This window comes from Pholis gunnellus (genome assembly GCF_910591455.1).
Source record: "Pholis gunnellus genome assembly, chromosome: 10".
Lineage (NCBI taxonomy): Eukaryota > Metazoa > Chordata > Actinopteri > Perciformes > Pholidae > Pholis > Pholis gunnellus.
Genome location: NC_136537.1, coordinates 18,800,986 through 18,826,620, shown reverse-complemented (window position 1 = coordinate 18,826,620; position 25,635 = coordinate 18,800,986). Strand labels below are relative to the sequence as shown.

General features: G+C 40.9%; 2 protein-coding genes across 2 annotated transcripts in view; one reads left to right on the top strand and one right to left on the bottom strand.

Annotated features, from left to right (window-relative positions):
• The window catches only part of LOC306701811 (ecto-NOX disulfide-thiol exchanger 2-like), a gene marked incomplete at its 3' end in the record, with an annotated part of 111,698 nt that extends 86,561 nt beyond the window's left edge, over window positions 1–25,137 (bottom strand). The window contains exon 1 of the mRNA XM_079167226.1: window positions 25,012–25,137. Coding sequence (XP_079023352.1) covers window positions 25,012–25,066 — 55 coding nt within the window. The 5' untranslated portion in view covers window positions 25,067–25,137. The remainder of the gene's footprint in view (window positions 1–25,011) is intronic.
• Window positions 15,676–19,256, top strand: LOC306701813 (E3 ubiquitin-protein ligase TRIM21-like). The gene is made up of 2 exons (XM_079167229.1): window positions 15,676–15,750; window positions 15,896–19,256. Exon 2 carries the CDS (start codon window positions 15,898–15,900, stop codon window positions 17,518–17,520), a length of 1,623 nt encoding a protein of 540 aa, XP_079023355.1. The 5' UTR covers window positions 15,676–15,750; window positions 15,896–15,897; the 3' UTR covers window positions 17,521–19,256.
• Window positions 25,138–25,635: the final 498 nt, after the last annotated feature.

The window sequence follows — 25,635 nt, the reverse complement described above, 5'->3', positions numbered from 1 at the left end:
ATTGTACCCGGTGCGGTTGAATTCACTGAGTAAGCAGACATAAGAAATGTAGAATCAATTGTCAAGATAAAAATGATAATTTCTGTGACAGAGGTGTGCAGAGAGACTAAGACCGTGCATTGTCTTGTAATTGTACGCGGCCAACTGTGACTGTAAGAATTCATGCCCCAGATTAAAGCAATGGCTTGTCTTCATATGTAATATGATACGTGGATAGATACGTGTAAAACAAAGAACACAGACATTACAATACAAAACATTACAGACTAACTAAAATATTGAAAATTCATGTCACTCACTATTAAGGTAAGTTATTTCCATTCATGATATGCCAAAATAAAGGTTATTATCCTATTTGTGGTCATAGTAGTGGAAGAAGTAAAGATATATATATATATATATATATATATATATATATACACATATATACATACACATACATATATACATACACACACACACACATATGCATACATATGCATTTCTATAAACTGATCATATGTTGAGTACCCCAAAAATGTACTTAATTACAGTACTTGACAAGATGTAGTTAATTACTTTCCATCACTGGTCATAGCTACTTTACTGCTGCATGGTGATGCAGTTAAACATGAGTTGTCTTTGGGGTTGGTGTGTTCAGGTGCAGCTTGTAAGCTCTGACACCTAAGACACCAGTCTTTTGAATGTACTAAGATACAAGATTAAGCAACGGCAGTCATGCTTTTTAGTTTTTGTCTTCCAGCTTATATTTTTGATGTCATACATGGAATGGCCTTTGGCCGCTGAATCAATTCATGGATGCTAGACAAGCATCAAGCAAACAACTGAGACACAATACAGTAATACTATTATGGTAACTATAATGTTTTGAACCGCTTTACAAACTCAAGAATGTAACTTTAAACATGATGAAATACATATCTGAGTTTCAAGTCTCTGCGATTATATTTTGATGTGGAACTAGAACTAATGGTTGCAAAAATAAAATCCATCCATCAATGTAAAACACTGCGGCTTGGAAAATGGCCAACATAATGGAAAGTACACTGCAGTCCAAATATATAAGGAGAGCGGTTCATTTTTTTGTTGAGTTGGCTCGATACTCCAGTGCATTGGATTGGATATGAAACAATGGCTATAAAGTTTCAGCTTGACCATTTGACAGATGAGTTGGATGGCTTGTATTGACTTAGATCCGTTCTTTTTGTTGCTCTAAACCTTTGTGTTTCCATCACTCTGGTACCAGTTGATCTGTGTCTCATCTGTCAGTAAAACTTTGATCCAGCCCTCTACAGGCTGCAGTAAAAGGTTATGCAGGACTAGTCCTCTTCTGATAGAAGTCTCCGCTATCCTGGTGAGCTGACTTGATCTTCTTGACAGTTGTAAAGGAGGTTTTCATCACTATCCCAACTGTCTTAACATTGCACCAAACAGCTGACTTTTAGGCACCTAATGTTTTAGCCATGCAGGATTTATTCTTGCTTCGACATTACTTTACTCTTTATGTCTAGAGTCAAAAAGCTGTAAATGTCACACCTAAAATCAACTCTAGACCTTTTGCTAAGTTCATTTACCACGAAGCATAAAGCCGACACACCTGTCCGAGAAATATTTGAGCAGCCAATCATGCCATGACCATTGGCACCCTAAAATTTAAGTGGACGTGCTTATCAGCTACCTTGAAATTGAAGCAGAGAGTTGTCACTTTGACCTCAGTCGCCGTATACTTTAAAATCCGAAGTGACAGAGTATAGTATATGCAATTTGTGGTACATTGGGTGCAACATGGACAAACGCGAATAGTCTTTTGACACAGAAATGTAGATGTCAGGCTAAATGTGGAACTAATGCTTGAAATCCGCTCTACTGCAGCACATACCCATAAGGTTTGTTATGAGTGAATGTCACTTCACTAATTGTCTGAATTTCAAACCGTTCTCCATCACTTCCTTCTTTGCACATATGCTTTGCATTAAGGCATCTTACCTGCAGTGTCTGCTGAGTTATGTATGACAATAGAGTGAGCATACGAACAAAGTCCACAAACATGACCACACACGGATAATATCAGTAAACAAGAAATACACATCCAGATGTTACAATGCTTAGTTACCACTGTGACAAAAGGCCAGAAACTTTTCTTCAAGGGTGAGAAACCTGTTGTGAATGTGCATGTACATGTACAAGTACATTTATGCTTCAGTGGTTGCTGAAATGCTCTTGCACGAGTCTTACTGTGGAGAGGAAGACTATCTTATTTCTCCTGTAGACAAACTCAAAGAACAGACTGAGCTGACATTAAGGCAGGCTAGAAAATAAAAGTTTAGACATGTTCAATTAAACTTCTGTATAGAACCAGCAATTTTTGTTTTTGTGCAGCAACTCACTCTGTTTCTTGTAACTCTAACCCTTTGTCAGCAGGGTGGCTTAACGAGTGGAAACATGGAGCAACAAGGTTCAAGGTTAGTAAGTAGCAACTCTGCTTCAGTGTCCGTGAGAAAAACAGTAAATCTACCACCTCTACGGAGCTAGAAAAGTCAACAAAATATTTTCCCATTGAGCTCATGGTGCACAACATGATCAAGGCCAGAACAGGGCTGTATTGCTGACTGGCTAAACATTTTTGGGGGAATTCAGTTTGGGGCATCACGCATTAACTGTCAGCACAAAACATCATCTTCATTAGAGTTGGGTTATCCACAAAGTCAGACTCTGCATAGTGAAAGTCAATAAATTCCTTGTGAAAAGCCTCAATCAATTTGGTGGGCTATTGCTTCATCAAAGGTGAGAGCAATATAAATCACCTTTTATCAGTTGTCAGTGGAGAAAGGCAAGATCCCTCGAGAAGTGAAATCAGCTGGAGTATACCCCGTCTTTTAATGTCAAACTTGAAGGTAACAATACTGATTGATGTCGAACGCAAGACCTTGGGATAAGTTACTTTGACTTTGGTGATCATCGTGTTTCACGGTGCAACTTTACAAGGAAACACGGCAACACTACAGGCTGAAAGTCTATTTGATCCCTTCACCACAGATGTTTTGTCTATCTCCGGGTTATCCAGCTCCCAGGAGTTTGCCGTTAAGACAGAATGGCTCCTAAGATATTGATTCACTACAACATTAGCGTCCACTGGTCCCCGCTTCGAAGAGCTTGCATATTAAGAGCTCCCACATATGTGTTAATACAAGATGGCTGCGTCCCTCCCCAGTCACATAAAGCATGTAAAAGGCAGATCTATGCATTTTACAGACACCATCAGTTAGGAACTGTGGACCGCAGAGGATGTTGCCTTGAAATGGATCTCTCCCACCTAATGGCTCCTCCATGATCCATTTACCAATAAAAGAAATTGTTGCTCTTTCACAAGACCAATTAACTCATTATCCAGTCCCCTTCTGCAACCAATGAGATTTCACAAAGTAAGCCTTGGTGGAATGTTTCTTTCTGGGTAGCAAAAGAGGTTACAGCGAGACAGATATTAGAGACAGAAACAGTTACTGTGAAGGACACGAAAATCCTCTTTCCAAAGGGTTTAGTCTAAACACACACACATTTAGAGCTATTTTAGTCAGTGAAAATATCTTTTACATCTATAAATACAACATTGAAACACTGTAGACTTGAGTGACCATTTCCAAGGAAGAAACACTCTGGTTTGGGCAAGCAGCCGGATGGAGAAACTCAAAATGGGTCACAGTAAAGGGATGATTCCCTGGAAAATAGCCCAGTGCCCCAAGGGCCACAATATACCATAATATAATGACACGGAGGCCAAGAATTTAAGCCCACATGTGGGCAGAAGTAAAGGTCTCTTGCTATTATGAGAATTTTTCATAACTTGAACTCCAACAGCTAAAGTGGACCAAGCAGAGCTCTCTATGATGAGATGTTGTGACTGAGGCGGTTGGAGGTGCAGGCTGCCTTCGAAAATCTCTGCAGCAATAAACACTGAAAAAAGCTGTGCTCACCATCTAAATGTGATAGTTAGCAGCAGCTCTGTCTATAATTATTTGTGTGAAAGAGAAATAGAGACAAAAAGAAAGAGACTGGAAATCCATGCTATTTAATAGCACAGTTCCTCACCTTTTAACAATGTTCCAGGGAGTTGCGAAGAAAACTTCCGCCAAGGATTTTCCAAAAAATGAAAAATAATGTGTGTATCTGCCCTGTGATTAAGATTTGCTCCAAAATGTAATGGATTCTTACTTGGCTCATGCTCAACAAGTTTCATGAAAATCGGCCCAGTAGCTTTTCCGTAATCTTGCTGACAAACAGACAAACAAACCGACAAACTGATGAAATGATCTCAGGATATTGGTTTGAAGTCCAACTGAAATTAAATTGCATTTATTGTTGTCAGCCAGAGCAGTCACTCTCAATGACTGGTTCCGATTTGCACGGTGTTGATGTTATCTGACAAGAACCCTCTCATCGTCCATCTCTCTCTCTCCTGATGCCGTTATGGTTCGGAAGCATTCATCACATCAGGTGAGTCACAAAGACACTGCGCTAACAAAGGAATTGGCTTACTTTTAATGTAGAATTAAATGAAGGGACCTTTTAACACACTTAATCAATTAATTTTTTGATTTTTACTACTTCTCCTGAGTACAAGTCCCTTTCCATTAAAAAAAAATGTTTTTCATCTCATTCATTCTTTGGATTGCTGAGCTTCATTGAGCCGAATGATGAATGTGCCGTTTGTTTTCACATTGATCTGCTGAAGTTTCTCTGTGCTCACTTTCAGTTTCTGCAACTCACAAAAGAGTGATGTGGAAACTTCAAGCCTGCAGTGCACATATCCTAAGCATGGACCTTTTAGTGAAGTAGGAGACATCTTGTGTACCAAACATTTGCATATTAATTCATTCATTCTGGATCATTGAGTGATGGAGAAAAATGTGTCGGATAGAAAACGTTCAAAGCAGACTATTTTAAAGTTTTAAAACGTCTCTGGAGAGGATCATTTAAAGTGTCAGTACAGTCACAGACTTTAAATAATTACCCACATTAGCTTTCCTGCTAGGAAACATGAACATGTCTCATCCTGCTCCTCAGTTTGTAGGCTAGATAGCTGCTCAGCCACATCCCATTAAACAGCATGTAAACGTACATGCAAATATCACTCCGGTCCAGTTAGATGCTTGTGAGGTCCTTACTCTTTAATTTCGCTGATTACAACACACCGTCTGTCCATGGCTCATAAGCTACAGCGCAAGTGTGTTTACTTTATCTCATGTTCCCCCGCAGCCAAGTACCGGAGCTCAGCCTGCCAGCCGCTGTCAACGCCGACATGACCCTCCCTCTGGTCGAGACGAAGCATTTCCGATATTTCCCAAAAATCTTTTTTACTTTATTTTGCACAGCAAAAAAGATAAATGTGATTTTGGTTGGAATTTTAGTGTTTTTCCTGGTAGCTTACAAGAATTTCAAAATAACTAAAACTTCAGTGCTGTCCCCTGGGTCACCCCCCAACACTCTTTAATTCCCAGTGGTGCTGCCATTTAATCCAGAACTCCCATTGCAGCCATGCCCAGCTTGTGAATCATTGCTTCTGGGTTATTGCAGATATTACATAGTTTTGTTTCTACTATATAAAAGAAGAGGATTGCTAATTGGAAGTGTTCACTTTAAAGCCCAAAGATGATTTCAAAGCAGCTGCCAAAAGGTGACCATCTCTCTTGCACGCTACATTGACAAACCAAGGTTGGACAGCAAGTGTAAGTGGCACTTTATGGTCCCTGAAGGCACGAGCAGCACACATGGTCACACACAAGTGTTCATCAGCAGAGACAGGCTTGTCACGGACTGTCACGTGTCATCAAACATGATGGAGAAACTTGACAGCCTGACCTGAACACAGAAGCTTCTACTAGATGGGAGGAAAAAAACATCAAACAACAATATGGGCTTAACCTCCAGTCGACCCAATACCTGTCCATCCGTCTCACCAGTCCATTGTTATAAGTCAACACAGAGTGATTCACCTAGATGGTCCATGAGCAGAAGAGCCATTTGCTTACATGCTACGGTAAGCGCCTTGTCACTTCCTGTTGCCAGCGAATCTGTTATCTGGTAGCGTACTTTTGCAGCACCAGCTGAATTCAGTTAATTGTGCGATATTCTTCATTACAAGCGACTAATTACCTGCTGTACATTTAAACTTCTACTAGTTTTGCTTAAACACTCATAGCTCTCTCCCTCTTTTAGCGACTTCTCGCTCAGTCCAACGGTTGTTTACACGTTGTACAGTTCTGCTAACGTTAGCTACCGTACTTTAGCTTAGCAGCTAGTAATGGCTTCCCTCTCTACCTCTCTATACACTGAGCTCTCTCCTCTTCTTCATCTCCTTCTGTATGAATTCATGTCCCATTAACGCACATTACTAACATTCCTTCTTCCCTGGAGTCTTTGTGCTTTCTCACATTCAGCTCTGGCTGAAAGCGGTGCGGCGGAGACAAGAGCAGGGCGACATTGATGGAGAGATGAGCAAACAGCATTTTGAAGTACGGTGGAGAGCAATAGCTTGTAAAGATATGCAAGTGTTGAGGGCTGAAGTTTCTGGAGGAATCGCAAGGCCGCTTCCGTGTTTACTTCTTACTGCGCAGGCGCATCAAAAAGTAACTCGATCCGGTCCAAATTCAAAACAGTATTTAATTAAACGATGACAACTGTAAACTGAGGATGACAATTACAATCTAAAATACAATATCGATAGTATGCTTCTCGAGAGCAGAGACCACGTGCAAACTCCACTCACAGGTCCGACCTAGCCGGGTTTCTGATAAACAGAAACTCCCTAAAACATTGTTCTTTATACCTCCTGAAAGTCGGAAAGTGTCAAAGCTGTCCCAAAACGTTGGAAACAGATGTCCAGGTCAATCAGTGATTGGCTGTAGTCGTGTTGTTCCCTCCTTGTATCGATCCGTCATTGCTCCGCTTTCTGGCAGGACTCCTGATAAGCCCTCATGGGTCATCTTGACCAGTTCCTCTGCGACCACTTTGATGTCTCTGGCCCTCGACCTATTCCCTTACATGGTCGTGAAGAGCCTGTCCACTGGCATTCCTCACTCACCTTATCTTCCCTGCTCTCTCTGCCTCATGGCTCAGAACCCCCTGACTATGTGACTATACTTTGGTTCAATACTTTATGTTTAAGACTCTACAAGTAAACTTATTGCAAACATATAATATCTTCCATAAGTCAACATCCTGTAAACCTATCATACATTCCATAAGTAAACATATTGTGACTCCTAACATAATTTACATTCTTATCATTATGAAACTTTTATTCACCACCAGGGGTGTTATTAATTCTACTAAATAATGCTTTTAATACTTAAATTCTTCACACAAGGGCAATAACCACCAAAGATTGTGAATGCAACCGAAACACGTGGACCTTCCAGATTTGTGCTTACTAGCAAGTGAAATGTAAGTAATGGGAGCTACAAACAGAAGCATTTTGAACAGTCAACACTTTTAAAAGCTTGCAGACATAGACGCTGCAGGTGTTTCGGAATTTGCCGTGGGTGAGTGAGAGTGTGCACCTCTGTGTTTTCCTTGGTTAACGAAGACGGAGCTGAGATGCGCGCCTGCACAGAGCCGCGGCAGACATCTGCATTATAAATGAGAGTGTATCTGTTGTGTGAGACGTGTGAATGAAAAACACGTCTGATACACTTGTGGACTAGATGGGGAGGGGGTTAGCCAATTGTGGGTTGTATTCTAAAACTGAGTGAACAGTCAATCTGGAGGTAATGTGGGCTTAAACTGTACATTGTTTTCATCACTGTCCTCACAACCCGTTTCCTAGATATAATGTTTATACATTTTGAGAGTCATATTTGCCAATATTTTGTTCAGTGGGAGTGCTTTTTTGCTATGTTTTTATATTCTCCAGGAGTCGAAAGGGAGGTCCGAACAAAGAGAACTGTGATAACGAAGACCAGGGTTCACATCCCGACTCCCTTGAGTGAGATGGTTTGGACAACAAGAAGAAAGATCATGGTTTCAACAAGGAGTATATAAATAAACGTTTTCTCATTATGTTGAATGTATTTCCTATTGCAATATTACTATGTATAACTTGAATCAATGCCACCATATGTTCACCTCACCAATTCGTGTACTCTTTTGATGATAGTCCTTCAAACCCCAGTTAATACTGTTCCACTGCACCAGCCCCAAAGAGTTAACCGTCTAATCATTTGCTGTAGTTACTAGAGATTAAATGAACAACCCTATCTTATTATACAGACCTGGGGGGAGAGGAAACCCATAAGCTGTTGCAGGGGAATGTTAAAAGGCTGTTAACAAAGTGTCTGCTGTGTTGATACAAACATCACAACGCTACCCTGCGGCCCTCATAATATATATGAACTGACACTTCAAAGAGACAAGACTTGTTGTCACTGGCAAATTGCCCGAGAGATTAGTTTAGCCGAGAAGACGACTGTACACTTTGACCATTTTCTATCTGCTGTATGCAGGACAATGTACATTACTTGACTTTAATTAGTACACTTGTTGTTGAGGGTTTTAACTCAGCCAGGCCAGGGAACCAGGCCGAATAGAAAATCTCTTGTAGGTGCAAATTGAAACATTACTTGCTCATGCATAACAATTTATAACAATAAAATATAATGCAAAAACGTTTATCTCTTAAACATTTAAACTAGAGACCTTTGTGAAAAAAGTGCGTTACTAAGCGAATATATGTTTGTGTACATTACGTCCTGTATTGGCACAAGATGAGGAAGCCTTTAAAAAGAAGTATACATGTTGTCACTCCCGTGGCAAAAGATCGGAGAGCAAGACGGAGTGAATGGGAGGAGATGCTGCATATTTTGTATCGAGGATATTTAATTCTGTCACATTAAGAAGTTCATCATCGCATTACATTTTCTCTGCACAGTGGAAGTCTGTTGTTGTCACGGTTTAAGGAGGGATAGTGACACAAACAGCCAAAATAAGCATAAAGCAACAGGCAGAGTGACTTTGACTTCAATCCACCAGACTTCTAAAAAACTGCCTTTCAAAGGAATTGCAATCTGGTTTGGTGAAAGCCATTTAAGACAATAAATATTAAATTAATTTAGTGTCTTGAACAATATATTTTATCTTTACGAATAACCTTCAGACCTCTTTCATCACAATATCAGAAACAATTCAGGCTGTGAGGTTGAGTGTGGTTTTACAGACAGCAACAACAAAAAAACAGAGTAAAGAGGATATGCAAATGTGTTGGATTATTCCCGACAGAGAGCGGCTCACAGTAATAATGAGAGGGGCGGAGAGACACAAGTAGAGTCATGGGCCAAGAGCCGGCTGCCAAACAACAATAAAAAGCACTTGTGTATGATAGATCAAGCTGTGAGAGGAAAATGAAGGGCATGCCGGGGTCAGTTAGATAGAAATCCTCTGTGATCGCCCCAATATTTCACAAACACAGTCTGTGGCGTTACAGGAGACACAGAGGGGAGACGGATGTCTAACAGGGAAGATAGCATACAGAAAGAAAAAAAGGATACAAAGACAGAAACTGAGAAAGAAACAATGGAAGAAGGAACTAGATATGGCCGGATTATGAGACAATGGCCCCTGGTCATAGACATGTAAAAGACAACCAAAGCTCCTGCACACAAAAATATTACAACTGATGCAGCTGCTTGTCTCTTTGATGCAATTACGTGTCACTTTGTGATTGTTTTGCATCTCTTTGAAATCTCATTGGTCATTTGCCTCCTTTGGTTTCTCTTTTGTGTTTTGTAGTCATGTTGCGTCTCTTTGTGGTATGTTTGTGTCTCTTTATGTTAAGTTTGTGTCTCTTTATGGACGTGTTTTGTCTCTTTGTAGCCCATTCGGTGTCTCTTTGTGGTTAAGAGTCTCTTTGTAGTCATGTTGTGTTTCTGTTTAGTATAGTTGTGTGTCTTTGTGTTTGTGACTTTTTAGTCGTCTTCTCTTTGTGGTTGTTTTGCATCTGCGTAATTATGCATGTTTGTAATTGTTTTGTGTCTTCTTGGTAGTATTTTCGTGTCTCTTTGTAGTTGTTCATTTCCAAAAAGAAATGTTAACAGAGACTTCAAACTGAGCCCCCCCCCCCCCCCCCCCCCCCCCCCCCAAACCCTTTGGGCCCCTACGTCTGTGCTCGGTAGGCCCGTTCAGAAATGGATCCATGGAACTAGAGGGTCTTACGGGACATCTGGGAGATGGCTAGCTGACCTCTGGAGCTTCTGTGCTGCATGGCTGGCTGAACATATTGGATCCCACTGCTAAACCATTTGAGAGAGGGGCTGAAGGTGGTTGGAAGGTGTGAGATGGGGAGGCTCTGTGGTTTAGGTGTGAGCGGGGCCTTTCTCACATTAATCATGGTCAGGTGGAACACTGACTGAACCAGCCGCCCCTCCCTGCTCTTTACTGCAGCTTTAAGATGATGGAAGGCCAGAAACCACAGGGGCTTTCTAGGAGAGCACTGTAGGACGATATAGATTACTCGAGAATACACAAGGGAATGTATTTCAGACTAACACACCAATACTTTGAACTGTTTAACTTATCTGCTGAAGCCCGCTGGCTTTTGCCTCCTCCTAAAAATCTATTAAAGAACAGATTTGCCAAACCTTATAAGAGTGTGACGACTGATGAGTATTTAAAAATCTCTTTGCCTCTCTGTGTGTCTCCTCTGCTATGGATCAATAACTCTTTTATACTGTCTATAATTGAAATGCACGGAGCCTGAGGTGATTTAACTAACTTTAATTTCCTTGTTTGTTATGAATACAAATGTAAGCCAGAGGACATCAGATCTCCAGTCATCTACACAGACACACAAACACATGCACTCCTCCCTGACCTTACTTACTGAAATATACCTCAGTTGACCTTTCCATACATAAAGCCTACCCATAACTGCTGCAACTGACTATTTACCTTGACAATTAATCTGCTGATTGTTATCTCAATTTGAGTCATTTTAAATCTACAAAATATAATTTTCTATTTCCCAGAATGTAAGTCGTTAAAGTCTAATGTTGTTAAATGTCCAGAAAAGTAAAAAAAAAAGGTCCAAAACCTAATTCAATTCACTTTCACAGAAATTATCTTTGCTTGAAAACTGACTAAAATTATTAATTTGTTATCAATGTTGTTGCAGATAAATTATCTGCCAATCAACTAGTCCAAATACACACACATTTCTATATTTGAGAGACTTACTTCTAAAGTACGTATATCATTTTCATCAAATAAATGCTTGTACGTCAAGCCAATTACAATTTAGAAAAATCTGTCTTTACTCAGGCCGAAAGGTGGCTGAGAAATGTGCAGGCTCCTATTTAATGAAAGGCAAAAGGCACTAACCACTTACCAACTCCACCCCTACTTTAGTTTGGCCCTGTACACCCTCAGAGAAAGGCGAGATTACAGGGGGGAAAAAGGGAAAGTGGCATCAGCATGGTAGAATGAACGAGGAAAGAGCAAAAGGAGTGCAGGACCTTGTTAAAAGCCCCACGGTGACAAGGAAAGGCTTCAGCTCCGAGTCATTAAATGTGGCTGAAGTTGGGGTGAGTGACTCAAAAAAAAAAAAAAAGGACAAGAAAGACAGGGTTTCAGAGGCGAGAGCAGCAAATTGAGGCGAGGAGCGCTCACGTTGCAGCTGGCTGAGTGAAAGCATAGAAGCAAAGAAAATGAGGCAGAAAAGAAAAAACGCCTATTGTAACCACAACCTTTACTGAAAAATCAAACCCTTAGTCTGGTTTCTGAACACTGAACGGGGACTGTTATCAATTACATACAAATAAAAAAGTGAGGCTGGACATACATAATTTCGTGGGAATTCCTCAAGCCTTTGAGTGCAAATGGTATCAAACAATTCTAAAAAGCCTTTAGTGTTCTATACCTCCAGGGGAGTTGAACAAGTGCTACCATCAAAGACAGCAACATACATATTACTGTATGCACAGAGCACAAAAGAGTTTCTGCTGAAGCAAGATGTTTCACAATTTAACTGTAAATGGTGGAGACATTTGGCTTTCTAAGGTTCCACAACCAGCAAACTCACAGAGTTTTGGACTTCTGAAACATCAAAAATATTTTTACCTCATTGAGTCTTGGATCATTCAATCCTTGTCGAATTTTCTGTCACGGACACCGAGTCCAGCAAATAGCGCAAATGAATAATTCAGCAGTTGAAGCAACCTATCAGAGCAACTAACTCCTCTGGTGTTTGGAGGATCTCAGATAGTGGTATAAATCCCAACAGTCGCCACACGCTTAATGAATAAGAGCGTAGATAAAATAGCACAACAGCCTTTACATTTGGAAATAAGCTTTCTGACCCTGTAGATCTCCGGGCAGCACTCAGGGTTCAAGAAAACGTCCCGTTTGATTTTCCATGCAGCAGAGTAGCACTGGTAACAATGCACGGAACGTACAGCTTTCAAAGAGGTTTCTCACACTTTGACATATTAAAAACATTCCCCACACCGAATCTTTTCCATACCGACGTGCTTTTCCTGCGATGTCAATCAGGCAGTAATTCAGTATTCATTTTCTATTTTGGTTTCAGTATGTCACCGAACGATTGTCAAACAACTTCTCATCTGCTACTGTCCCACAGCAATTCATTCCTCCTCGTGACTTCACAAAGCTTCCTCCATCCTGCCAAATAAAAGCACTGCTTTTAACAAGAGTAGTGGAAAATAACCTGCTTTTAATCCACAAACACCCTGACAAAGATCGAGCTGTCCTCGCAAGCTTTTTGAGCGTTTCAAAGTCATCTTTATCAAGGAGCAAAATCTAAAGATGAGTGTCTGGGCAACAAAAACACTGGAGGGAGAGGACTCTCATTTGGCTTCAGTTCTCCTATGGCAGCCGTGTTCCCCGGGCTGATGGATGAAGGGAGAAACTCATCTCATGACTAATTATATATCTCCCCTCCAGAACTATTGTGTCTGGGGGTTGGAAATAACACAACCCTCTGCTCTGACCAAGTAGTAAACAAACCCGAATGATGGAGGCGAGTGGGTCTCCTCTTGCTGTGGAGCATGGCTGCCAAACACACAGCCCACAGACAGAATCTGGCAGCATATACTACTACCATCCCGTGGTTGAGTGTGTATTCTCTCAATAAGTGATGTTAGATCACGAGTGATGTTGTTGTGACTATGTTGAATATGTGAGGTCCATTGTTTTGGGATTCAAAAACATCATTGTTGCCGTCACTCAAAAATTAAAGTTTGAATGAACAAGAACTGACAAATAATATGTTGAAATGCACAATATTTCCATATTTGCTGTTGAAATGCTTCCACACATAACAGCAATGTTGCTACTGTAAAAGTCAAACACATTTTTAAGTAAACTAGAGTATTATCAGAACAACAAATAGAAAGAATAATGCATTTCTGGAAGGGCCTGTCAAGTTCTTTCACAGCAAACTGTGAAAACTATTTCTTTATGGAATTCACTTGGATAAGGCTTAGCCCTTTGCAACTATTTAAATTATTGGAAAAAAGTAATTTTCTAAAGCAAAAATGTGAAACTTCCTCTGGGTTCAGCGTCTCAAATGTGATAATGTTACACATTAAGAAATGGAACACTTTGGGCTTTGGACTGTTTCGAACTAGAAATTAGAGATACAAAACTTGCCATGTGTACATTGTGAAAGAGTTATTTATGGCTGTAATCATTCCTCTTGTCATATTGGCCATGTAGCAAAACCTTTGAACACTAAGAAATGGTTGACAAAATCTATTTTCCCGTGCAAAAATGCATTTAGTATTTGAGTGAAAAAGAACACAAAGTTCCAGCAACCTGAGTCAGCCAAATCAAGTCGATAGCTTTCAAACTTAGACATGTTAGTACAAAATGTGTTGCCCTTGGGGACCTGTGGCAGAGGGATATGTCAAGCAGTCACATGTTGGTATGTTGCCGTAACAAAACAATGGAAATCAATAGACACGCAACTGCCAGGATGTAGATACCAACAGGATGTAGCTAACTGCTGAATCTTTATATTAAAAGAACTTCTGCATTTTGGACAGGACTTGGATTCTATTTGCGGTGTAGTCGCTCTACAAAGTTCTTATTATATCATATATATATTTGTTATGTTTTATCGATGATGCTGATGTTATCTAATGACACAGTTCTGTAGTCCACCTCAGCTGTCTCTTGGGCTCTATGATGTGCGGTAGAGACCAGGCTCCACTGTCGATTCACACTCAGTTTAAACCTGAGCAGACACCTAGCAGGAGGCACTCAATTCTAATAGAGGGAGGTCTGTGTCCTCTTGCACTTTGAGCTCCTCTAATCTCTTATTCATGTATTCAAGGTGAGAGGAGAGGAGCAGCTACAAGTGAGAGCCGAACGGGTCGGAAGAACAGAGATGAAGAGGGAGAGAAAGCTCTGGTTAAAAGAAAGAAGAGGTGAAGAGAGAGAGAGAAAAAAAAAATGGGAGGAGAAGAGCCCCGACTCCCTCTCATCCTTCCATGAAGGAGTTGATCCCGCGGAGGAGAAGAAAGGCTCGGGTCATGGAGCTCCACACAGACCAGGATCAAAAGGAATCCCCATCTGATCCAAATGTTGTTTGAATGTTTTATGGTGGACAAGACATCGAGTTGAGGCTCTGATAAGACGTGGCTCAAGAGAGCTCTGATCAGAGGACATTTTCAGAGGAGAACGTCACATTGGGGAGCTTTTTTTTTTTCTGACCACATAAACTGTGTGCATACATTATTCAAAACGCTGAGCAAATATATATCTTAGCGCCGTATGATTGGCTTTTTAATGTCTCATTTACATTATGTCTCGACAGTGTCAGTCACTGGATTCATTAACGACATGCTGCACCAGCTAAATACATTTACACAGTAGAGAAATACACAACTGTTGAATAATGGAGGACTGAAATACCGAGATATGATGCATACAGCATTCGCCCCCACATACACATTTTTAGAAACATATCCGACACTTGCATAGGGGCTAATTAATTAGTGTCAATGAAACGTTAAGTACAATGTATCAATCTTGTTTTTTTTTATTTTACTAAATATTAGTACATTTTCATAGGCTCACACCTACATTCCTGCAAAGCGCAGTTTGTGGATAAACCTATGAAGGACCAAAAAACATTCAATCATACATGAATGCATGTATGCATACATGAATGCATAGAAACCTTTATGCAGCACACAGATTATTTCAGCTGTGACAAAGCCCTTCAAGGATGCAGGGTAGCTTTTGTGTTCAAAGCCTTGTTTCCTCGGAAGAGACAGTATTTACAGTTTATTATGCCGGTGCCATCTCCAAGCACTCTCATGTAATGAAAATGCGCACACACGTGTGCTCACAAACCCATTTAGAATTTAGCATGTTGTGCTGTCTCAGAGCTTTCATTTCATTTGCACCGGACATTGTGAATACTTCAACAAGCATTAACTGAGTACAAAGAATAGTACAGAGCACATATAGCTGCATACGAGCCTTTGAGGTTGAGATTGGAGACATGTTTAATGTCTCTCACTAAGCTCTCATAGATAAGGAAGACAAAAAAAGCTCTTAACAAGGGTAACTAGTGAATTCCTGCCTGTGATGGGTTAACTTGTTCCTGTAAGATATGGAAGTGGGAGGGGACTGTCATGGCTGACGTCAATGCTGAAAGAGAAACTAAGAGGAGCAAAAGAGCTACGTGTTTTTACTTTTCTTTACGGATCTGAAATATTTGGAAACACACACCTGGTAAAGTTGTAATTTGTCATGTTTGCAGTCTTGTCTTTAGTAATAACTAGTTTATTTGAGTGAGTTCTATAATAGACGATTATGCATATGGATTGACTTTACACCGCTCTAACTTTTCTTCATCATTTCCCCTCATATTTTCTAGACATGGCCGCTGCTGCTAGTAGTGAAAATGCTGAGGAGAGTTTTCTTTGTTCCATTTGTCTGGGTGTGTTCAAGAAACCTGTGTCGATTCCCTGTGGGCACAACTTCTGTCTTGACTGCATCACATCCTACTGGGACACTATCGATACTGTAATCCAGTGTCCACTGTGTAAAGAGCAATTCTTCAACAGGCCAATGCTTCGGGTTAACACGTTCATTGCCGAGATGGCCGCAAAGTTGCCCAAACCAGAAATACCTTGTGTTACCACTGAAAAAGCAGGAAGTGGAAACGTGCTCTGTGATCGGTGCAAGCTCCCAGCCATCAAGTCCTGCTTGGTGTGTTTCCTATCTTTCTGTGGGACACATCTGATGCCTCATCAGAAAATTCCAGCCATGAAAAAACACAAGCTGATCCACCCGGTTGAGAACCTGGAGGGCAGGATGTGCAAGACGCACAACGAGCCTTTGGAACTGTTTTGTAGGGTCGATCACATGTTTGTTTGCCAGTCCTGTAAAGACAGTGACCATAAAACCCATAACATAGTGAATCTGGAGGATGAGGCTCAAACAGCAAAGACCCTGCTGGGAGAAAAGAAAGAAAGCACGGACGAGATGATCCAGACGCGTCAACAGAAAATTCACGAGATCCAACAGTCAGTGCAGGCTAGCAGAACAAATGCAGCGAAGGCCCTGTCATACAGCGCGCATGCGACGGCTGCTATGGTGGACTACATCAGGAGAAGCCAAGCAGAGCTGGCTGAGGTAATTGAGACGAAGCAGAAAATAATTGAAACAGAGAGAAATGGCTTAATTAAAGAACTGGAGGGAGAAATTATGGAACTAAAGCGAAAGAAATCGCAGCTTGATCAGGTCAAATTTACCGACGACACCTTGTTGTTCCTTGAGAATTTCCTGTCTCTTACCTTCACTGAGCTTCAGGTTAAGAACTGGTCTGATGTGACTCTTAACAGTGGTGAGTTTACCGAGCAGGGAGCCATGGCCATGCTGGAGACGACAGTGACGAAAGAAATAAGGATGCTGTGTGATCCCGACTGGAAAGAAGTGCAGCGGCATGCTGTGGATGTGACTCTGGATCCGGACACAGCCAACCCTTTTCTCGTCGTTTCACCGGATGGGAAGCAGGTCACACATGGAGACAAAAAGAGGAATGTGCCAAAGAAACCAGAGAGGTTCGAACATGTCCTTAATGTCCTCGCAAAGGAGGGTTTCTCCTCAGGACAATCCTACTACGAGGTCCAGGTTAAAGACAAAACAGACTGGGATTTAGGAGTTGCAAACCAGTACATCAACAGGAAGGGCGACATGAGATTGAGCCCCAAGAACGGATACTGGACTATTTACCTAAGAAAAGGAAATGAGTTGACAGCCAACGTCAGCCCTGCCATCAACCTCAACGTGAGGGAGATGCCTCATAAGGTGGGCGTGTTTGTGGATTACGAGCTGGGTCAAGTCTCCTTTTACGACGCAGACTCCAGGGCTTGCATCTTCTCCTTCACCGGATGGAACTTCACCGAGAAGCTCTTCCCGTTCTTCAGCCCCTGCGCCAATGATGGCGACAAAAATCCCGCCCCCTTGATCATCACTGCTGTCAAACGCAACAGCTGAGTTTCTTGTTTTGTTTTCCGGCTTTGGGAAACAAAAAAGAGACGGGGCAAAGGGGACTTAGAGAGAGATCACAGTAGAGCGCTGAAAGGTTTTTTATCTGTGAAGCTCCAGTGTGTCATTCTGTTTCTCCCATCCATCAGTGTCAGAGCGGTGTGTCACTACGTGTCGCCTGTCACACAGACAGCTGTGGATCTCCAAGGGAATGCACATGCAGCCATCAGGACATTCAGGACACACACACACACACACACACACACACACACACACAGTGTGACATTACAGGCATACATCTCCCTGGTTACAAAAAGAGATCTTTATGGGCGGGCCATTAATTTTGATACTTTAAAGCTACTCTTGCCTGCCAACATAGCATTTACAAATATTTTATAGCACTTGTTTTGTACTCCTTGGGGTGCCACATATCAGGAGTGTTTAGTTTTGACATGATGGATGGGATTGATACTGAGAGACGGTTTAAATAACTATTCCTGGGTTCACGAAATACTCTTTGACCTACATGGGATTCACCCCGGGGACAGCATATCCCAAAGTGATCCCCGTTACACAACAAGCGATGGAAAATAAATCAACACAGAAAATATTCAATAAACATTAAGACTCTTATTAGGTCAGTTCTTATAATGTGGCTCTGTGTGAGAACTATTTTCTCCAACAAAAGGGTTGTTGTTGAATGAATCAGTCGCAACTCTGGGGCCCGACTGGCATGACGACGTGTGCTCTAATTAAAATCAGCCAAACCTGCTTTCCAAGTTCAAACACAGCAAATCTATTTGGTTAGGAGAGACTTAAGCAACTGTTTATTGAGCAGAGCCAATTAAAGTATGTTTGTTTGTTTGTCAGTGGGTAACATTTAATTCTGTTTCTCTTTCTTTGAGTCGTGTATACGTTGCTTTTTGTTTTTTGGGAGACTGTTTTCCCAAGTAGAACAACAGATTCAAGCGACAAGGCTCTCTCGAGGCCGTAGTTATTATGAAGGAATATGTCAACGCTACCTTTTTGAAAAAGCATAACCAGGTGTTTATTATTGTAAACAAGACAACGAAGGTCTCCTAACCTTCACAAAGTCCTTATTTTAACCCAAAACATGATCTTCCCCAAAACCGAACCGAAATCATTGTTTTGTTAACCAAATTAAATGGTAGTGTTGTCACAGTGATGTGTGACAGTTTCGGAAGTCACAGATGTCGTCCTGCTGATAGAGGACACAAACAAACAATGCATTGAGTCGTTTAATTTTCCAGGACGTGATTCGTTTTTTGTGTTTTATTCGTCATGTTGCTGCTCGCCTCTTAAATGAGGTTGTTATAATCTCATCTGGACATAAAGTAGCTGAAGAGCTTCAGGAGAGTCGGTCAGATTGGCCCACTGAATCGTTGTATCATTAAGAGCTGAGAGACCACACACTGGGCTAATGAGTGTGTGGAGCTGTTGGATAAAAACCTTGTCCAGTATCTCTATAATGTCTGTTAATAAAACTCACCCGTTTTCTTTTGATGATCATGCTTTTTTAAGTGAGGAAGATAAATAATGTCAAATCAAAGAGGACCACGCTATCTGAACATTCAGGTTAACAAGTGACACTTTATGCACATGTGATGTATAGAGGATGAATTGTCTGTATTCATGCAGAAATTATTAGTGATTGTTGCCATTCTCTCTAAAATGTATTTTTGGCCTGGTACTGTATGTATGTTGGATATACTGATGAGGGGAAAAATAATTAAAAAAAAGGTGATTTAGAAAAATGCAGAACAGTAATCTCCTTGATTTAGTTTTATCTGGACAACACACTTGATAAATGCTCACAACAATCTAAGAAATCCTGCCAACAGATAAACACACTGAATGCTGAATTACTTCCATAAGCAATTAAAGTGCATCTTTCACTTTGAGGAATATAAACACAAATTAGAGACTCTCCCGACTGCCTGAGATTCCCACAGCATACACTTAGCAATTTTGTAGCCACCAATCGTAAAATAATCCACCGCTTTCTGCCTTTCACAAACACGGGAATGAGCATTTAATGATTTGACACAGATAATTGCATGCTATGTCTCAAGTGAAAACATGTTATCTACAAAATGGGAATAGAAATGTGCAGGTGCTATATGAAGAGACACCTTGTGTAAACGTTATGCAAAATGTGCTTCGTTTTACTGCTAATGGTCAGTGCTGGAAAACGTAAATCTAGCAATATTGACATATTAAAAAAAATGATTCCAAAACCATTACTTAAGGGAAAGTATTAAAAAAATAAAATAATGTGTATATACACATACACACACATATATATATATATATATATATATACACATACACACACATATATATATAGCTATACACATATATATTCCTCTTACAATTCAATATATTATTTTAGAATAATACTGAATTGCTACAATTGGTACGCAGTGACCACACAACCTTGAACCTGTGTTTACTTACATATATCCATAATATTGGACAGTACAGTTTCAACATATTTACAATACATGGCTGAAAGTAGAATGTTTTGGTTAATCACCCCAGGCTGAATAAACTGCAGTAATAGCCTCAATTGTGGTTTAAATATAGCAGCTCTTCTCTTATTTCAAATGTGCTCCAGTTTAATACTGTCATGGAAACAGGCTCATTATAAAGGGGGCTTGTCAACAAAGACAGTTTCACCAGTGAAAGGTTTCTCTCAAGCAGCATTTTCAAATTAAAAGCACAGTCCTGGAGTGTGTACTGCTTCTGGTGCAGTAAGACAGCTGCTGATTTGTGAAGCTAACCCAGAGCACATCACATGTAACTTCTATTGATCCAGTCAACGAGTGAACACATGAGCACACCAGCAGCTTTTTAACTGCTCGTCTGTTCACTTAGTTTTGTTTAATCACAACAGAACTGCAAAGAGAGGATGATCCTGGACTGCTGTGAAATGCTGATACCCATGGAAAAAAACCTAGTTGACTCCAGCAGTTTGTACGGAGGCCCCGAGGCACTCTTTGCTACGCATTGTATGAAAAGAGTCGCTGGTGAGGTAAAGGGCAAGAGAGAGTAGTAAAAAGTGTAAAACTTCTATCTAGATGAACCACTAAGAACTTGCAACTGAAAAGATAACATTGTGTTTGAGTCCACAACCCAACGCAAAGCGAACCTTCATTAGTCACTTTCCAGCTAATTCATATTCATAATTCAAAATATTGTCTGACTCACACTCTAAAATATAATAATTGGTGTTGTGTGGTTGGGATGTATTGGTGCTGTCCACCTACAGAGCTTTGAACAACTTTGTCTCCATTGAGCTACATATGATCTCATTAGTCAACACCTACTGGTGTGAAGCCCTGCCATCATTAATACTACACCATAATAACTTTGTTTTACGAAAAAAATTGCTTTGTTTGTTTGCTAATTAGCATGCTTACATGATGAGATAAGAAGGTAAATATGATGAACACAGTAAACTACCTGCTAAAACTCAGCAAGTCATTTGGAGCATATTAGCATCTTGGCATTAGCATTTAGCTCAAATGATAACCGAACCCCCTCCCTGTCATGCTAGATAAGGTACAAACTACATGTCTGCATTACTTTTTCCTAACAGGACGTCTCACTGTGTTGGATCTTAAATAGAGTCTCTGAGTACATTGGTCTGGGTTATTACACAGGCTTAATGAATGACAGTTTGTGAAAAATACAAGTGCATCATGTGGTGTGTGTATTGCGTCCATGTTTCCACAGGACCACATGTCTTTGCCCCACAGTATGTGTGTTTAATGAAGTGCCAAATGTAATGAGATAAATCTATCCATGTGGGTCCCTTAACGAGACTAAATCCACACGGCTGCTAATGAGTCGGTGTTCCATCAGTCGTCCCTCGGAGGACCGGAGGACCTGACTGAAGCTGGAGACGACCCGGAGGCAGACAGAATCACACCCTCTAAGCCAGTAAATCCAAAGCTCCAGCTGTTGCAGACCTCCATCATTTAGCTACCGGTACTTCAGGGAGGGACTTCAAGTTAGCAAGCAGCTACAACTGCTACACAGTGGAGTCATAGCCGGCGCAGGGAAACACTAATCATCTGTAATCATTGATCTGCCATTACTGGGCCATTCTCATTAGCCTGATGGAACAATGCTCTTGAGGATTTGTTACTAGGCTATTATTAGCTTTCCTGCTACTTCTGTGTTAAACATGTGCACTCTACACAGCTGCTACATGCTGTACAACAACATGCGGCTAATGGAACAGCATATACGGCTCAAGAAACTGGAGTTATTCAAACAATCCGTGGCCGTTCTGTATTTCTACTCGGTGGAAGTTGTCAACCCTACACACGCATGGGAGAGGCTGGACAGAAAGCTGCTGGGACGACTATTAGCATGGTAGGTGAAATCTGTCTGTTAAAAAAGTGCTTTTGCGACTCCCGGCACAAACTGTGGGTCTCGGTCTGAGGAGCTTCATCTCTTGCTGCAGTTACTTCCAATAGAACAGTTTTGCTCTTGTAAATTTCCAGCCACACCTTTTCATAAATATCTTTTTTTTTTATTCTATATCGTCCAAAACATGGGTGGCAGCTGGGGTGGAACCGCCGCAGCTTGAAACAATACCAACAGAGCATGCACCAATTTAACAGCACTAGAGAAACAATGCTTTTAAAATGATTGTATTACCTTTATTACTGTACCATTATAAATAATACCAACTGAGATCTGGCCTACTTGATCGTTCTCATATTCTATAAGAGTCTACATCCATGCTAGGGGCTCTGTGAGACTGTTAGGCACAGTAGAGCTTTGAGCTAAATCCTAAATTCAGCAGGCTAACATGCTCATAATGGCAATGCTAGCATGTTGATGTTTAGCAGGTGTAACCATTTAGGTGAACATGCCAACATTTACTAATTAGCACATTAGTTTTGCGGATAGTGAATCATTAATTTACAATGTCGGAAATGTCTTTCCTTGAAGGTTTCCTGTTGGTTTCCCTGGAAGCTGTGAGGAAATGCAGAGGAACTGCAGCGAGAGGTGTCATCATGATAGTAGTGCACTTATCCTGCTTTAATGGCACCTTTATTGTAAGAGTGTTAAAAAAAACTCTGACTGACAGAGAGAAAAATAATGGATGAGTGACTTTGTTCTCTACTGTATCTCTAAGATGGAAGTGAAAGAAAATGGGTGGCTTTTCCAGTGAAAGATCAGATTTGTGCTTCACAAAGGCTTTGATCTTAAGGCTTTCTGACAGGCTTTAATCCGAGCAGACCACACACACAAACACACACACACACACACACACACACACACACAAAACACACTCACACACACACACCCACACACACGTCCATCTTTTCATTGACTTTATACAAAATGGACTTCATTTATTTCCAGCTGTCTGTTTGTGGTTTTGAGAAACGTCAGTACAGCGAAAGTGCTTAAGTAAACTCTTTCAAAGGACTCTGTGGTTGACAAATAAATAAAAAATAGTGTCTATAAAAAGTAAATGATAAAATGTGAAAACCATGTTAAGCTCATCTGTTTTCCTTTATGCACAAATTGTGGTGAGTCATACTGTACTGCAACTCTGGGGCGCTGCTTTTTATGCCCACTGAAGCTCTTGTCACAGAGGTCGCTTTTATAAATGCGCCTGCTGCACCTTTTCTTTTCTTTTGTTATTTTCACTGGATTTGTGGCGGCAGGTGTCTCCTCCAAATTCATATTTCTAAACAATGCAGGGACCGGCTGTGGGAAGGACAGGACATTTAAATCACTAAACAAAAATGGTAAAAACTGAGAAGAAGCAGAGTTGACTCATCTTAAGGCACCGTGGTTGTTTTATCAGAGTATGCCAAATAGAAAATAGCAGCACCTGGAAGGACGAAAACTCCCGCTAATTGGAGAAACAACCGATCGAAGTCCCACGGGATAAAATGGTAAAAGAAAGAGGAGCTGCAGACTTGCCAGGCAAAGCCTTATTTCTATATATTTCACTCATTTAATATTTACAGTGAGGTCATATATATGTGTGTGGATAAAATGTACTTGATTTGAGATGTTAGGTTGGACATTTGCTGGATTAGCCTGATACAGACATTCTTCTTTGGATGTATTAGACAATTCCTCATCAATTTATTACATTACTTGTATCAACATTGGATATATTCATAATACCTATCCCTAATTAGTAATGTGAAAACTCCCTTAATTCATCCGTTCATCTTTGATTCTAAATACATTACCACTAGTGGGTCCAGGAGGGCTTCTGCAAATCCCAGCATGCAATAAGCCTAGGGCACGGTACACCCTTGACAGTGTTGCAATACATAATGAATATTATATTCATTAGCTCTTTATCGTCAGTATGGAGAAACAAGATATATTTTCGAATTAAAAAGCAATCTCAGCAGCTTGAAATAGTTAAGCTTTGTTTGTTGAAGATTTAAGGGGATAGTAACTGCAAGGTCAACACTGCTGTTGACTGGGGGAGAAACATTATCTTCCTTACATAATTGGTAACACTAGCCAGTGGTGAGACTAAAAGAAAGATGGGTCATGTGCAGATTCTCCCCAGGTGGACTACCTTATCTCTACCTCTGGGGATTGTATCTATAATAGCATAAAGCACGCAAATCTTTGATGGAATTGTTGGCGACTGTCTTTGGCAAGAGAAAAATAAGGCATTTAGCCAGCTAGTGTGAGGTTCCACAGGCCATGTTAGACTATGAGCACCACCAGTGAGTAAGCTGTGCCCTGCAAGTACTGATATTAGTTCATTTGGAGCCCCTGTGTATCTCTGCCAGATTGTAAATTCAGACCAATTAGCGTCACTCCGACGGATGAAAACATGGAGAAACACCTCGACGTCTTAAGGGCCCTCTTCTTTCTACCGCTCATAATGCAATTAATTAGAAAGCCCTTCTTTAATTAGACAGCACACTGGCCCTGATTAAAATTAGGCTCATTGGGTGAAACACGCGCACACAGTCAGAAACTACAGTGCATGTATTTGCACACAAGGACATCGCCACAGTATTTGGTGTCTAACGGGTCAGACAGCTGGAGGCTTGGGAGTTTTTGATTGGCGGGTCTGTTGGCATGGTGAGAGGCAGGCGGATGAGAGATCTCCATTGTGCCGCTTCCTGGTTTTAGCCGTGTGACCTCCAAACAGTCCAGACGAGCAGAGCCGCGGGCTACAGCAAGCCAATCAAAAACAGCAAAGACCAAACAAGGCTACCTCTTTCAAACCGTCTCAAAATAACAGGATTAGAGTTTATCTCTCACCAGCAGTTATTTGATGCTGGTAGCATTTAAATTACATTTCATCAGGAAACATCCAAGCAGACATAGTGAGCCACTGTAATTCCAGGCAGTGGCTGTACAGCACAACACATAATAGTATAGGGGCTTTATCGAGAAACCAGAGAGGACGGGGTTTCTATATTCTTGTGTCACGTCGCTACTGTAGTGAGGTAGTATCGTCAGTACCTGGAGGCAGACCGGTTCTTTTCCTCTTCTTGCAGTTTTCAGCAGTGTTTTCCATCGAGGCACACTCCGTCACCAGCGGCCCGTTGGAGTTGTTGAAGTGGAGAGGGTCATTGCTGGCCGTTGGGTCAAAGGGCAGAGCGCTGAGCCCTAAAACATGACAACAAGTCACATCATGTGTGGTCATACACAGCAATATGCATCTTACAAGAAATACTTCTCCCACAAAGTGACCATTTGTTTAGCAATTACTCACCCCGTGTTACTTTGTATTCGTATCGAAGAAAACTGTTTTTCTCGCAGTTCTCCACGGAGAATGATAATGAACTAATGGTCTTGATGAATTGAGGTAAATGGGGGCCGTGTTTGGGAAGTAGTGAGCATACGACTGAATAAGTGAGTTTGTAAATGGATTTTTTTATTTAGTTTTGTAGTTGCCAAACGTTCTTCCCATTTACCCCAATTCATCAGGACCTTTTCTCAGTTTTTCTAATTCTTCCTTCACCGTAGGAACAAGGTAACACGGGGTGAGCAACTGATAAACAAATGGTCATTTTGTGGGAGAAGTATTCCTTTAAAGTTGTGTTAACAGGATACAGATTTTGCTTTCCTATAGTACAAAATAAC